General features: G+C 51.1%; 2 protein-coding genes across 2 annotated transcripts in view; both read right to left on the bottom strand.

Moving 5' to 3' along the window:
- RFLNB (refilin B) overlaps nucleotides 1–1720 on the bottom strand; it is a 13786-nt gene extending 12066 nt beyond the window's left edge. The window contains exons 1-2 of the mRNA XM_009278340.1: nucleotides 1707–1720; nucleotides 678–789 (exon numbers count right to left, since the gene is read on the bottom strand). Coding sequence (XP_009276615.1) covers nucleotides 678–789; nucleotides 1707–1720 — 126 coding nt within the window. The remainder of the gene's footprint in view (nucleotides 1–677; nucleotides 790–1706) is intronic.
- A 533-nt stretch (nucleotides 1721–2253) lies between these two features.
- VPS53 (VPS53, GARP complex subunit) overlaps nucleotides 2254–16007 on the bottom strand; it is a 71335-nt gene continuing 57581 nt past the window's right edge. Inside the window, exons 19-22 of the mRNA XM_009278339.2 lie at nucleotides 13144–13213; nucleotides 8968–9105; nucleotides 5696–5800; nucleotides 2254–5314 (exon numbers count right to left, since the gene is read on the bottom strand). Of these exons, the coding sequence (XP_009276614.1) occupies nucleotides 5144–5314; nucleotides 5696–5800; nucleotides 8968–9105; nucleotides 13144–13213 (484 nt within the window). The 3' untranslated portion in view covers nucleotides 2254–5143. The remainder of the gene's footprint in view (nucleotides 5315–5695; nucleotides 5801–8967; nucleotides 9106–13143; nucleotides 13214–16007) is intronic.

The raw sequence follows: 16007 nt of genomic DNA, 5'->3' as shown, positions 1-16007 counted from the left end.
CTTTTGGGGGGGGGGGGGGAACCTGTGGCATCTCCCAGCAGCCGCCCCTGAGGGCTGTGGGTGCCCCCACGGCCACTCCCGTGGGGATCGGGGTCCGAGTCCGAGGGATTTTGGTGCCTGGGGAGCTGTGCGAGGCTGAAGCCGGCTGGGCCTGGGATGAGCGGAGCCGCACGGGCTTCTGGAAATCTTGCTGCTCTTTATTTACTAGCAAAACCCCTCCCACTCTGGCCTGGCTTGACACAAATGACAATTTTTTTGTGCCCTTCCAGGCTCTTGTTTCTGGGCTTGGCAGGGAAAATGGAGGTGTCTGAGCAGCCGAGGGGGCTCCGCAGCCCGCCCTGCCTCGCACCAGGCTCAGACCCGAGGATCTCCCGCAGCGCCAACACCCAGAGCTGTAAATTCGCCTGCTAGGATGAAAAGGAAGTGTTTAACCAGAATTTTAACTAATCAATAACTAAAATACTATTGATAACCTCTGTATACAGGGGCCCTACTTTTAAGGCACATGTACTTTGCCCTCTCAGAAAGCCCGTCTCTTTTTAAGCCTCGCAAACCGTACCGATCCACGCAGTCCCTGATGGCATTGGAAATCTTTTCCCCTGCCTGTACATCCCAGCCTGTTTGTCCATGTTATTTACTTTTTAACTGCCTGTGCACAGCCGGGACAGAGCGGATACGAATATCTTATCAAGATTCTCCTTCCATAAAGGACTTTCCACCGGGCCGGGCGCTCTCGGCTTAATCAGCAACCGAACAATAGGCACATTGATGCGGTGTGGGGGGCCGTCGCTGCGGGCAGGGGGAAGCAAATCAGAAGGATCCCGTGTTACTTGATAACGATGGAAAATTATTTCCAAACGATGGGAAATGCCAGGCTGCTCCCCGCGGAGCAGACCGCGAACCTGCCGGGCACGGCAGTCGCTCTCACAGCGGCGCTTCGAAGCAGTGGGATTGACGCGAGCCCCTGCGAGCGGTTCGGCTGCAGGGACAAACGCTGACGACACATTGCTGAAGTTGCTGAGTTTTGATCGGCTTTTACAGCCCTGCCGCCCCTGCCCTCGTGAACCGCTGAGCCACGAGCCAAGGTTTTCCCAGGGCTTCGGGAAGCTCCATGTGCTGCAAGTGGCAAAGGCTGATTTTCCCCTCCCCGTGGGATCCAGACCCCGATGGCAGCCCCGTGGGCTCTCCGTGTCCTGCTGGGAACTGGAAGGCGCCGCCACTTTCCAGGGAAACCGCAGTGCTTTGGTCCTGGTGATCCTGTATCCCAGGCGAGGCGAGGGCCCACGAAGCACCCCCCCGCCCCGCTCCCAGCAGGGATGCCCCCGGCACCCTGAGCAGCGCTGGCCCCAGGCCCCCGCCACCCCCAGACGTCCCTGCGCTCTCAAAGGCGAGGCTGGCAAAGTACTCGAGCCCACGTGCTCCCACCTGGACTCTGGCTCGGGACCGGTGGAGCTGTTTTGGCTGAGAGAAGGGAATGAGCACAGGCTTTAACCTAGAAATTTTGGGTGACGGTAGCACTAGCTGGTGTAACCGGCCCCAGCGGAGCAGGCGCGCAGAGGAACGCCTTCTGCCAAAGCCCTTCCCGACACAGCCCAAAGACAAACGCTTCAGCTCATTTTCTTAAGCACAGCAGAGCCGTGGCCTGATGCTGCCGAACAGCGTCCACATCTGCCGCCCGCCCAGCTGTGGCCAAGAAAAGGCTTTACGGAGACTTGGACATCGTCACTCAGATGCTCGAACTCACGGCTGTAAATCTGGTGAAAGAAATAAACACCCGCGTTGCCTGGCGCGGGCTGCTCCTGCCCAAGGGCGGAGGGGGCAGGACCGGCAGAGCGGTAGGAGAAAAGCAAATGAGTCATTAATTCTCCAAGCGAAAGAAACTCCTCCGACGTCATGCATCGTGTCGAAAAAAGGCGCCACCTCTTAATTTCAAAGGAAAAATTAGGGCACCTATCTCAGAAATCTCTCCAGCAGTTAAAGTCATCAGAAAGGACCCGATTATTTAGGAGCACGAGGTCAGCTCTGCTGAACCACCTGCACGGCACGGGGAGCTGCTGCGAATGCAGATGCTGCCGGCGCAGAGTTGCTTGCTGGAGCGGCAGAAGGTGGAAAAGCCAGAAAAGAGGGAAGCTGCAGGAGAGAGCAATGGAGACGGAGAGCACGGAGCCCTGGGTCCGGCGCGTTTTGGGTGAGGTCCGTCCCAGCCGCTGGGGTTTGCTGCGTGGCAGTTGTACAGAAAACACCCAGCAGATGAACATCAGTAACGATTTAATTCATTTTAGCGTCACAATCCAACGTACAGCCAGAATTACACCTCAGCCAAAAACTGTAAAAAGTGGCATTTTATACAGAAAAAAATCATCCTTTAGTCCCCAGAGATGTAAACCCCAAACAGCTAACATACACACACAGACGTGCCAAATCTGATAAATACCCAAGAGCCAGGGGGACAAAACCCTTATACCCAAAGTAGAAAAACGCAGACTTGCTCTCTAAAAGTGGAACTCCAAACACCCAGACCCGTAGCATTCTTCAAAGGCTGAAACTAAAAATTCATTTTTCCTTTTATTACCTCTTATCTCCAGAATGAAATGCGGAGAATGAAATGGGGGAAGCCTTTGGGGAAAGACATGAGACGCTAACTTGAACATCGTCTTCAGCTATTCACAATTTAGTTAGTCATCCATAGACAGAGCAAAGAAAAATTAATCTAAAATAAATTATTCATCCCCCCACAGGAATAATGATTCTCTGCAAACCCACGTTCCCTCCTCCCCGGCTATTGCATTTGATAACGTGTGAACCATCCTGCACATGCACCTTGAGATAATCTGTCCTTGGGGAACAGCCGTTCATAATCCCGACGTGCTTTCAACCACCGTTCTTTCTTTTGTCACCCGACGTGAAATCGGGAGAGGAACAAACGAAGCACCAGCAGACTCGGGAAGATTTGTAAAACTGGAGTGACGAGAAACTGCCGTCCCTCCCCACAAGTGTTTTTACTGCTGCTCTGAGATGGACATCACCGCTACGGCTCTCTGCAGCTGAGCACCCGCACGCCACAGCCAGGGCCCAAGCCCGGGGACCCCTGACAATACACCCCAAGAGTTGGTGTTAGTGTACCCGTTAGCGCACACCTCGCTGCACCGGCAGATCGGTCTGAGCAGCGTTAGAAAACCTGACCAGGGAGGATTTCATCTCTGCGGATTTATTCTTTCTGCTCGAATCCTGTGATCAACTCCCGCCTGTTCAAGCGCAGGCTCACCTGCCGGCTGCGCAAAGGGAGGATGGGATTTTACCAACCGGGCACCAAATTCTCCCTCCCACAGCCACGGGGCTGAGGAGAGGTAAGGGGAGCAGCCTGCGCCCAAGAGGGGATGGTGCTCAAGCATGAACAGGCAGATGCAGCGTGAGCCCAGGTTCTGCCTCGCTCGGGGAATTCCTCATTTCACCTCCTCCCTCCCCGGTCCTACTGAAGCTCTGGGTTTGGGTGGACAGAGCTCATTTTCCTGGAGCGTGTCCCATCCGCCCCTCCCAGATGTGCAGCAGCAAGTATTACGATCCCTAGTGAGCACAGCCCCTGATAAATATAGTCCTAAGGCCCAAACTTGACCTGGTGGGGAGCATGACCCTCCCAAGAAGGCATCTGACAGCATGATTGCTCCTCACCTGCCAAACTGGTACAGGACTTCTTTATCCTGTACATGCAAGTGAAGCTTGAGTTAAAATAGAGCAGGCACGATTGGTTGATCTGCCCCTAAACCCATATGGGATTAAATCGTTCACGGTTGGGCATACGCCTTCAAAGTCCCCCAAAAAGGGTACAGAGGAGTTTGGGAAGAAATCCAGCGTTGCTAACGACGAGGCGATGTCTCCCTGCACTGAGACTCCTCGGGGAAGCTCACACAACAGGCAGGGAGCAGACGTCCAGTGACCCCGACCCTGCTCCGTGCTGGTTTTGCGGCTGGGTACCAGCAGGAGCTGGCCCCCCGGGAAGGGGGCCCTGGGTTATCTGAAATATTTCACCTCTGGTTCTCCTCCTCTCTGCACTGGTGCAAGCTGAAGCTCGGAGGAGGAGGAGGAGAGGAAGGCCCTTGAAGTCTGAGGCTGGTGTTGTTAAGCATCCCATCCTGGGAAGTGGCCCAGGCTCTCCGTTAAAGCCAACATTTCCGGCATCTCTCCTTGCAGGGCAGCGAAGGCGCCAAAGGGGCACACCCCTGCTCGGGACAGGCTGGCTGGCGCGAGAACGAGGGGCTGGTGCTGTTTGACGCTTGCTCCATGAACGGCCCTTTGTGGAGAGAGGGCGAGATGCAGTACGGGAACTCCCATCGGGGCAGGGGTGAGTCCAACACAAGCGAGAGAAATAACAAGCAGCTGGAGATGGGCTCCGCAGATGTCTAGTTTGGCCTTTAAGCTGTAACAGCGACCGAGGCTGCCGGCTTGTTGGCAGGAGGTTTGCCAAGGTGCAGAAGGCATTAATTCAGTCCTTTCCTCCTGATCTGAAAAGGATTTGCCTTGCTGTTTTACTGGTGGTTTATGCACGCCTGTCCCGGGAGCAGGGGAGAAATCTGCTTCGGGGTTCTCTCCCGGGCATCTCATTAATTCAGTGGAGCTGCAGATGCCTGGATCCCAGCTGTTACAGGGTTGGGGTTTTTTGGTGGTGGTGATGGTTTGGGGTTGGTTCCCACCCCCCGCAATAAATAACGACACACAGGAACAGCTCTGCAACAGGGAGTGAGCAGTAACACCGAACTCTCAGGCAAAATCCTCAGTGCTGCAGCAGGAGCTCAGCCAGGGTGAAGGCTGGGACACCAAGTGAATCACAGCCAGATATTCTCTGAATCCACCTAAACCATTTTTATAGCTGCTGACTTCCAGATACCTCTATTTTCTCCACCACGTGGACCCAGCCGTGTCCTGGGTTTCATTCCTGCTAAGCTGTCTAAGGGCAAACACCTTGGTCATATCCTCCCGTGGTCTGAATGGAGATGTAGTGCCACAGTATACGATGGTTAAGAGATCACAGGGGGTGGGAGTGATGGGACACCGATTTTTCAGCAGCATACTGTAAATCATAAGTCTGACGAGCTTTGCTCCCAGTCAGAGCAGCTAGTCCTGAGCAACAGAGTTTCCTTCTGCTCGCTTAGAGTCTTTTTTTGATGAGTTTCTCCAGTTTCCGTATCCGAGAGGACTCCTGCTCAGGTGTAGGAGTGCTCAGTGAGAGGGAGCTGGCGTTCTCCGCTCCGGAGGGGGGAGCCGGGAGGCGCTGGCGGAAGAGGTCCAGCATGCTGCTTTGCTCACTCCTCTTCAGGCCCTGCAGGAGCAAAAGAACAGTGAAGCAAACCAGTTAGACTTCATTGATCTGGGAGCGGGTGTGCACGAGAACAGCTGCAGGAGAGCCCATTTCAAACCTCAACCTTTTGTTCACCCACCAAGAGCTGGATGCAGACCTCTGGATGATCCCGAGACAACTGAGCTCAGCCCTGGGAGCCAGAGCAGGTATGAGCGTGCGAAGTGAACTGAAAAGCTGTTCTTCAGTAGCAACTCTACACGCTTTCAGAGTACAGAGGATACACTTGCCTTAGAGTGCTTTTCCCACTCCCCAACCCCTCTGTATTTCTACTGAAAAAAAGTCGCCAACAATCTCAATGCAGTGCTAGCAGACGAGCAGAAACTCTGTGGGACTGGTTCTAACCTTCATGTCTAGTATCTTCTGGAAAGTGTCGGTGCTGCAGTCAGCAAGGAGCTTGATGTAATTGTCGACAAACACAACCGGGGGCTCGTGTGGAGCCATAACCACCTGCCAAGACAAGAAAAAAAAGAGATCAGACAAATTCTATGAGTAAAAGCCAGTGCTCTGTCAACTCAGGCACACGAGTGACAGCAGGACTGGCTTCTCCTAAAATAAAATGCTTAAGGAACAAGAAAGAGGCTGTACGTGCTGCTAGTAACTGAGAGGTAAAGGTGAGCGAAGAGAAGTAAAGTAAGGAGCAGGGAGGAGGACGGGGTCTCTTTCCGCCCAGCAGTGATGCTCAGACACAAGGGGCTGCCCGTCATGTTTCAAAGAGCAGCAGGACTTTGTCTATATGCCTGTGGGCTGGCAGGCACTGGCGTATTGGCAAAGCTCAAGATTTTATCTTGTTGCATGGGGAAGACTAGCTGGGGAGTTGCTTGGGGGAGAAAGGCAGTCCTGGTGGTGGTGGGAACGCTTAGAAAGACCCCAGCGGATCAGGCAGCCGGGATGCAGTCCAGACCCTCACTTCAGCTGTGCATCCCTCTCGCTCCCTCCTGCCTGGAGCAGAGCAGAGACAGCGTGTCGCAGGGGAATCTGACAACACTCTGCAGTTACTCCCTCCGTCCCCAGGACAGCGTGGGTCAGAGCAATCTGCTTTGCAGTCCTCCTGCTTGTGACACGAAACCTGATGGGTGAGCGGTGCCACATGAAGCCGCTCTGTCTTTTGGGTGCAGCTCCTCTTGTAGGCTTCTCTGGAGAGACTGGGATGCAGCATGCGAAGCCCCCGCTGACTTCTGCCCCGGAGCTCACACCCTCTTAGTCCCAGCAACGGTCAAGTCAGGAAAAAAATTAAAATAGCCTTGAAGCTGGAAAGACGATTACTCATTGTTGTATTTTCCTTACATAAGCAGTACGCCCCATAGAGAACACGTTTTTGATAATGCTGGGCAGTAAACCCATCCTTCTGGGAAAGAGAGAGTGTGTGTGTGCGCGCACGTGCACACGCAGGGCAGAAACAGCACAGGACCAGACTCTTCCCTGTCTCTGAGAACATTTCCGTGTTTCCATTGACCCAGCTCACCCCACACTGTATTCTGTCACCGAGACATTTCTTTCTTTTCCTGCACTTCAGACCAATGAAACATCATAGCCATGTATACACTTATAAATCCTTAATTTACAGCCCTTGTAAAAATCTTCTGCCAAGATGAAAAGCTGGAACTTCAGAGAGCGTAGCCAGAGGAGAAAGGAAAAAGCTCTGCGGGATGTACGCACCCTGACACCCTCCTCCCCGCTTGCATCTGCGCTTTGTAGGGCTTAGCTGAATGAATTTGTTTGTGCCATCTATGGGTTCAATGATGCTCCTGCTGAATTAGCTGCACTGGTGTAAGCCCGGGCACGCTACTGTACGGTGGTATTGTTGTATGCTACAGAGGCATCGCTCCTGAACCATCTCAGTACCAGGGAGGAGAGCCCTGAAAACACCGAGGAGGAGGGTATCGGCCTGTGCTTCTGATGGGGTGAAATAGTTCTTAGGGAAAAGCCTCTTTAATGTACAATCTGGAAACGGCAGAGAGAGTCTGAGCACTGATAAAAAGAGACAATCCACAAGGCAAACAGAATGGCCAGAGGTGACCAGTCAGCTCTGGGCCCCTGCAAGGAAACCTTCCTACAGAAATACTGGTGGTCCAGTGGGAGCAGGCACTTCCAAGAGCCTTTTTTTCTCTCCCGAACCGAAGAGATGGGTGCTGACACCAGCCCCAAACGCTGCGTGTGGGTTACCTAGGCTCCGGGTGATCTGTTCAGTCACTACGATTAACAAACCTGCCCCAGCCAACCATTCAGCCCCATCACCCACTGATTACACGGGCATTATTTTGTAAAACAGCTCTGCGGGGCACTGAATGCCATAAGCGTATCGCTGTTTAATTACTAGTTACACTGACACTGAGCCCTCACTTGGGGCCAGAAGTGCTTTATGCGGCAGCAGGGCAAGCACGGGATGTCTGAAAAAGCAGTCACGCTGCTAGTCTGCACCCTACGGACCGGCACCGCTCTGCAGCCTGCGCTCCCTGCCCGAGGCACTTCCTATACTGCTTTCGTCCCAATCCCGACGAAGCCAATGTGATGTTAAGGGTAGACAAATTAACTCCATTACTTTCCTGATTCACATATAAGCTCCAAGGAAAGACCTGTTTCTGTATGCAACAGGCACCAATCTTCCCTGCTCCTCTGTTAGCAGTACCAGGGCATTTTTCTCCAGGTAATTTCTAAGAAAATTTAGACTTGCTTTAACATATCTACTAACGTCTCAGTCACCTTACTCCAAAAGCATGGAATTGCAGAACTAATTTCTGAATTCAGAACGCAAACTCAGCCGTGACATTACTCCGGGCGTGGGAGCAAAGTCACGCTGAGCAGCAGGCAAGCACGGAGAGAGCCTGGACTCCGCACCCCTTCCTCGCCTTGGCTGCGGTTTACAGGAGGCTCTGGCTGGCAGCTGCCTGTCCTGCCTGACCCCAGGTCCCACTAATTCACTCACAGGAACATCTTCACAGCGTTGCTGGTGAGCAGGGGACAATCCCATCGCCCAGGAGGGTACAACTGCACAGCTCCCACGGCTTTTCCTGGGATCAAACCTAACTTCTTACTCCAGCAACAGGGGGGAAGGGGAGATTGCTTTGCTTGTTACTTTTTATGAAGACAACACACTGCTTTTGGGTCATTTTCCAGGCACCAGGTCTGGAAAATGAAAAAGGACTCTGGTGAATACAGTAAGCCAGACATGTTTGCACTGGCTGTTACACTAGACAGTAAACAGGTGACTCAAGCATGGCTTGGCTCCCCTGCGTGATGGAGTCTGCACAAAGGCCTGGAGTAACCTGAACTGGAGGGTTTGCCCTGCGGCAGACACTTACGGATGCTAGCTCTGATTTTCACAAGCTCCTGAGGGAATCTGGTGCCCCAACTCTCCTAGTAAGCAGAACTCGAGCCCTCGGTTACCTTGAAAAATGAGGATGAAAACTCAAATGCGACGTTAAAAGAGCATGGGGGCAAAACCAAGGCAAATAAGCCAGTTCTGTAGAACAGCTGGCAGCACACCCGGACAAGCTTGCATACGTTCATGTGCAATTGCAGATCGCCGCGTTCAAAGGAAGGGCCCCCTGGAATTCGCTCGCTCCGATTCCCAGTCCAGCAGTCTGGCTGGCAGGTTATCAAAAGTCTTGAGTTACCTTCAGGATCATTTCAGCCCGAGTCATGCCTTTCACCACTATCTTTGTGTAGCTGGCAGGAGCCTTCCTCACCACTTGGGACCCAATGGAGGGCAGATCCAGGAGAACCATCTTCAGAGAGTGAGTGTCCAGCAGCAGCTGCAATAGTTAATCGCACCCTGTTATTCAGGTCCCTTTTACCAAGCTCCATTAGCTGCTATAGTCCAACATGCTTAAAAGTTTTAACGCTTCCCACGTTGGAAAAAGTCCTGGTAATTAGACTGCAGGAACAGGAGGGATTGACCCATGTAATGACAGTGCAAGGAGACACGATCACCCGTGGCTACGTATCAGCACCGTTCGTTGGTTTTAACAGAGCACCGCTCTGCTGACTTGAAATGACTTACGGCAGCTCAACATCTGGCACATAAGGCATGGATTTCCAGTCCTCTTCCCCTCGACAGTATAAAGTGAAACAGTCTCGATTACCTGTAGCTGTATCATTATTTAGATACCGAGGTCAAATGAATTAACACCATGCTTCCTCCCGCACCCAACCACCCATTGCGTCAGGTTTTCTGCATTTACTCAACCACTCGATTCTTTTTTTTGCTCAACATCTGGCACATAAGGCATGGATTTCCAGTCCTCTTCCCCTCGACAGTATAAAGTGAAACAGTCTCGATTACCTGTAGCTGTATCATTATTTAGATACCGAGGTCAAATGAATTAACACCATGCTTCCTCCCGCACCCAACCACCCATTGCGTCAGGTTTTCTGCATTTACTCAACCACTCGATTCATTTTTTTTTTTTTTCCCTTTAAAAAGAAAACTGCAACACAATACAGCTACATTGAGAACTGCTCAATATCCTGTGCTCAGTGGCACCCTGAAACTCGCAGCCTGGATGCTGGTTTTTACTAGACCAGCGGCTAAATAAGCAGCAAGCAGCAGCCATGAAATTCAGCAAAGGCAGACAAGCACTGTCTGATGACAAAATGCCGTGGGTTAGGGTTTCTTAGAGCAAAATTACCCCAAATACCACACTCTTCTGATTGCACGAGGTATGTTTAAAGAGGTGAGACGAGACCAGTGAAGGACAGAAACCTGAAATCAAACTAGATGAAGAGGAGCACAATTTATTTATACAGCAGCGAGTGTGAAAACCCGCTGGGCTGTTGGCACACCCGGTGCATTTCCTGCAAAAGGGCTCTCAGGAGCAGGTGGAAGCTCGTTCTGGAGCAACAACGACGTTACGGGCACTGCAGAACCCCCCCCCCAGCAGTCACCGCAAACAATATGAACATTTATGGTACAGCTTTCAGCACATGTGGGAATTCAGTTCAAATACAAAGGACTGAGACGAGGAGGAGGGGCGGTGGGTCACGCCAGTTCAAATCTGGACCCTGTTATCTGCAGCAGCGTATCATTGCTGTGTGCTGCCTGTTTCATGGTTTGCATGAGATGAACCGATGCCATCAATCTTGTCCCGAGAAGTCAGGAAACCACAGCACAAACGAGCAGCTCTGTGCACCCCGGAGCTGCTGGAGCCTGATGTCGGCTCAGGCTGTCATAGCTGGATTCCTGCGTGTCTACAAGGGATCCCATAGACGGAAGGTTTTTCCACGGTTGGGGAATTCACATCTTTCCCATGTAAACTCTCTCATGTCTAACGGGAGTTTTGTGCACTCTGCAGCCTTTCCCACAGACGCAGCGCTCGCAGGCTCTGTCGCCTCACCCTATTTCCCCGCCGTTATCCATTCCAGGTCCCTGGCACTGCTAACTCACTGCCAAAGCTTGTGGAGACGGAGAACTGTTGTTAAGTCAGAGACACAAACCCACAGAAAGTGAAACCCCATAGGTCTTGTTCCCCATGCTGAACACCTCCATAAACACCGCCCTAGTGTCCAGATTTCAAACATGATTATTAGCAAACAGCAAGAAAAGCTGTGTTTAGGACCGGGAAGGCCGGGAAAGCATATTCCACAGCAACATTTGCACCAGGGGAGAGAAACCGGTGGGGAAAGATGCCGGTGGGTGACCAGAGGGGTGTTCAAAAGATGCTAAGGCAACTCAGGACCTAGGTGCTGCAGAGACAGAGGCGGCCAGCTTCTGAAGACCTCCGTACATCTAACCCCAGGAACGTGGTTATAATGAGATATATTCACTGTGAATCAGGCTAATAAAAACCTTCCCAGTCTGCTTTAAAGAACCAAATTGGGCCTGTTATTCCAATACAGTAAAATTAAAGCCTTTTAACATTAGACACAAGCCCACTGCTGGCAACCGGTTAATCGCTTTAGATGCTTATTTAAAAAAAGACTTCATTTAATCACTCTCAGGTTATTGCTCATCGCATAAGACGAGCAGGAACCGTGCTTCACTCATTTGCTTTCCATTAAGAAAGAGGAAGGTTTTGATGTAAAGCTCCTTTTTCATTTTGCAGACACACACTGCTCAGAACCCATCTTTGATGCCTAAAACCCAAGCAGCTTTTAAGGCACCGATGTGAAGTTCACAGCAGTCCCATTAGGGACAATTCTGCCTTTTTTTTTTTTCATCAGTCCACAGGGGAGCGGCTGTATGTGCAGGGGACAGCTGATAGCCTGCCTCATCCAAACCTCATCCTTGCAGAGTAGTGGGGTCCCAGCCCACAGGCAGGGGTGGGAGATGGGGGGAGTCACAGCCCTGCAGCTGCACCCACGGCCTCAAGGTAATAAACACCCTGCGCTCACCCAGGGGCTCCTGTCAAGGGGCAGCATTTCAACAGAAATGTGTACGTTAATTGAAGTGGCAATAATTCAACGTCCTTTCCTCCCTGAGATCACGTCTCACCACCCTGCAGTAGCTACAGGTCTCAAAGCGCAACAGGGAGGCAGGTTCCTGGGAGAAAGCTGGGGAGTCCTGAGCCCCAGACGATGGCTCGTCACTTCCCTGGGTCTCAGTTACTGAGTCGCAGAGGTGGAGACAGCTCTTCCCTGCCACGCAGCAGTGTTTCGACGTGTGTTTGCAACGCCTGAGGAAGCGAGGCGTGAAAGGCATTTATGCAGGAAAGAAACTATCCTGTCTTCAGGCACTGCAGCATCTCTCACCTAGCGAGATTCAAAACTCCCACCAAAGCCAGGGCCTCCGTTTAGCAATTTTTGGGACAGAAGAGAGAAAACACTGCACTACGCCTCCACAACCCCGTCCTCCTGGCACGACTCTGAGGAGAGGAAGACAGCGGCCATCCATAGCTAGCAGGCAAACTGGAGGAAGCAAAAAAATCTATTTGCACTCACTGGAACTCAGCCAGGACACAGGCTCTAGCAAAACTGCCACCAGGCTGCGGAGGAGCCCCTGGGCTCCCACGGCTTCACTTCCTCAGAGAGGAAGGAGCCAGCACCTCGGAACAGTGCACACAGTCCCGGGGAGGATCCGGTGTCGCTTTGCTTGAGAGCTGGCACGCCACCACCGCGGGCACGCGGCGCTGAGCACCGCCGTCACTGGGCCCACGTGGGGAACGCGTAGGAACCAACCTGCTCTTGGCATACACACTGTCACGTGAGACCAAGCACTGTGTGTGTTTTATGTTCAACAACTGCAAAAAAAAGTCTTGGTGTTTAAACTACCTGAGCAGAGAAACTGCCTGGACACCTGGGTTTTTGGTTGGTCAGCTACGGGTCGACCATGCCCCAGCTCTTCTGAGCAGAGAAGCAATAGGCTTGAGTTTAACCCCAGGAGGAGGCACAGTAGCAGCAGAGGGAGATTGAGTGATGACCTATTTTGTGAAAGGATGGGACAGAAAAACAAGTCTTTCTGAGAACACGGGAACTTCTTGCAATAGTTTCTGCCACGAGCAACGTTCTCCTCCTTTGTGTGAGCACACTGAAGACAATCTCATCATGACACCTTAGAGAGGTGCGTCAGTAGTTTGTTGTTCCTGTACTACTGTTACTTTGACTGACAAAGTGAGAGCCCCCCTGCTTGGGAAGATGCCTAGGACCCCTCTTCCCAGGACAGGTTCAACTGCGGCAGGATCGCTATAAACCTGCTTCCACTCTGCCCTGTACCAGAGTGTATTCCTGTTGCCCCGGCTGCACCAGAGTTCAGGACACGTAACTCAGCTCTCCGCCCCTTTTCAACAAAAACTGCCTCGACTCCTTGAGCCCCAAAGTGATGAAATATTACAGCCAATGCAATTACTTTTTCTTACCTGTTCTGCACCCACCATGCTAATAGGTTTGCACTTGAAGAGATGGTTAATGAACTTGGGAATGAAGGAGCTGCAGAGAAGAGAGAGAAAATGACACAATTACATGTGAGTCTTCGGAGTCAAACAGTCTTCTATGGCAACAAAGCATGCAAAAACAAACCAGGATGGCTTTCCACAAAGACACTGTAAGTGCCTGCTTCTCAAGCTGACTCCAGCCACATTAAGTATGCTAAATAACAAACAAACCAACCAACCCTAGGTCCAATTCTTTTGCTTTAATCCATACTGATCCCTAAGTTAATTGAGAAGTTGCACACATACTCTATGTAAATAAATTGCTACAAACTATAAATGAAGTATTACAGTACAAGGTCAAGAACAAGCAAATAAACTATTATACATAATAAAACCAGCAACACGCCAGGATTAGTATAGCTATTCACAGAGTGGAAGTATCGTGATTGTATCCAGAACCTACATTTTACTGCATACAAGTAATTCCATAACATGCATATTACACACTAAACTTGAGGTCCAGCCAAGGCTGGAGGTCTGCTGGGCCCTGGACACTCACACAGAAAGGCACTCTTCCAGAAAGCTTCTGGCCAACACAATCAAGACAAAAAAAAGTTTTGTGAAAAGGAAAACACCATTACCCTATTTTACTAATGTGGACTTCAGACTCAGAAAAATGACTAAGGTACGTACACTCAACTGGGGAGAATTTGGCAGGGATGGAAGCCCAATATTCGCCACCTTGGACAACGTACTCCAGAGCACTGGCTTTGGTTTTAGCTTTTTGCTTCTTGATTTTAGGCTTTGTGGTAGTTTCATTCTTCAGTGGAGAAGCAGATGCTCCCTTCTAGCAGAAGCGCTGGCTGAGCACCCGCAAGACAAGCTCCTGCCCCACCTACTCTACCAAGGTGCAGCACCAGGAAAACTCAGGAGCTGAACACGAGGAGAGGGGCCAGCGTGAGCAACACAAACTCCGCCTGTCAGGACCACACCACTCATACTCTTGTCTTCCTTTCGCTGCCTTGTTTCTAACGTACTCTGCTTCTCTCACACGGCCTTCTTTGGCTGAATGCCTGCAAAGCTGACGTTTCCAGGACCTTGTCTGTGACCTGGTGGCAGGTCTTAGATTTTAATGGCTCTGTCCTAAGTTCATATAAGTCGGTCTGTTTTCTGTCCTTTTGAATGAGGCGCCATTTATGGTGATGATCTAAATTCAGCGTGGTTTTCCCCTTGCATCTGTCAAGCTATTTGTTTCCCCTTCCCACAAAGCGAGGAGCATGGACAGCATCTTGTTTGCCCTGCCACCTGTTTTCCAAGCCAGGACATTTATTTTTTGCCCTTTCTCATGGAAGAATGACAAAAGCGTAGCTCAGGCACAGAGCATGCCAAGCTGCTGAGCAAATCAGAAGAAATGGTTCAAGGAAGAGTCTTTCCAAGCGAAGGCTCCTTCCCTTCCCCTTCCCTCAGACACAGCCACGACCTCTCTCAGTGAATCATCTTTTCCTGGAGAGGCGTCAAGGAGAACAATTTCAAACTACTATTGAGAACCAGCTACTGGGCTGCCCCAAACAGCTTTGAATTTGGCCACCAGAGAAACGACCTTGGCAACAAAATATAAATAAGAGCAGGAAAACAAGCTCTGTCTCGTCTTGCACGAAAGCATTACAGCAGAGATGCAACTTCTCTGTTTTAGAAGTCCATTTTTCAGGTGTATAACTAACTCTCAGAGGGCAATTAGAGTGCCAAGCACAGCTGGAGCTTAGGTGATCCTATAAAATGATCAGTCGGTAGCAGCTCTGGATGCAGCAGCTTGCTACAAGCGGAAGAGCGCAAGAGATTAATTGTACCTTTGATCTTGCATGTAGGTCCAGCTCTCCCTCCCTCTGTAAGGTCAGGCGTGGAGCTCATGTTGTGTATGAGAAACAGGGCGAGCCTGCCTTTCTGCAGGGTGGCAGACCGGCGGCCAAAGGACCCCCTCCCCTCTTTTTTTTAATCTTCTTTTCTATATAACCACATGGTCTCCCATAGACAGCACTCTGCCTTGCATGAAACAATTCCCAGGCCCCTTAGGATGGCCACCCACAATCAACGCAGAAGGGTAAAGCGACCTTCCATCCCCACATGCTTGTTATTTCACGCTGCCTTATTGGAAACAGCTTCCCAACTCCAGCAGGACAGACAAGACAAACCGTAAGATTCAAGGGCTGCTCTGGCATTTTTTTCTTTTTTTTTTTTTTTTTATTTTTGGACTAGCAGAGACCATCAAGAGCAGTTGCACTTAACTGAAAAATTCACTTGAGTCTCTTGCCTAGGCTGGACTCAATGCTTGGCTCTCTTAGCATACAGCAGGCAATCCTGATGCGAATAATACGTGCGTATTCAATGGTAATGCTCTGTACGCGGTTTTGTACTCTAAATGCCTTTACTCCCTGCACATCCACAGAGCTAGATTGGATGCCAGAATTCATTTACAGTTTCGGCTATAAAACCGAATCCAGAAAACCCTCCATAGAAGCAGACAAGCCCCCAGTGTAATACTAAAGCAGTGCAAGACAGATTAGGAACCTAAAGCACAGAAACCACAGCATCTGAGAGGCTCCCATCCAACGGGAGTGGCTCGCCAAAGCCTGTGTTTTCCTAATCCCCTGCACTGATGATGCATCAAACACAATGCCTTGCTAAGCAAGGCAGACAGAGATGCAACCACAGTCTGTCTGTCCGACGGGAGATGAGCTGCTACAGGACAAAGCATCCTGGTGTCACTGAGTCACTGCAGCTGAGAAGGGTTTTGCTTTACGCCACCCTCTGAAGCAGTGACCAGCCCTTGCAGGCTCGCCCAGGCTTCGAGA

Source organism: Aptenodytes forsteri, unplaced genomic scaffold, assembly GCF_000699145.1.
Source record: "Aptenodytes forsteri isolate BGI_AS27 unplaced genomic scaffold, ASM69914v1 Scaffold66, whole genome shotgun sequence".
Classification (NCBI taxonomy): domain Eukaryota; kingdom Metazoa; phylum Chordata; class Aves; order Sphenisciformes; family Spheniscidae; genus Aptenodytes; species Aptenodytes forsteri.
Note: the sequence above shows the minus strand (reverse complement) of the source record. Positions and strands in the feature narration are given on the sequence as shown.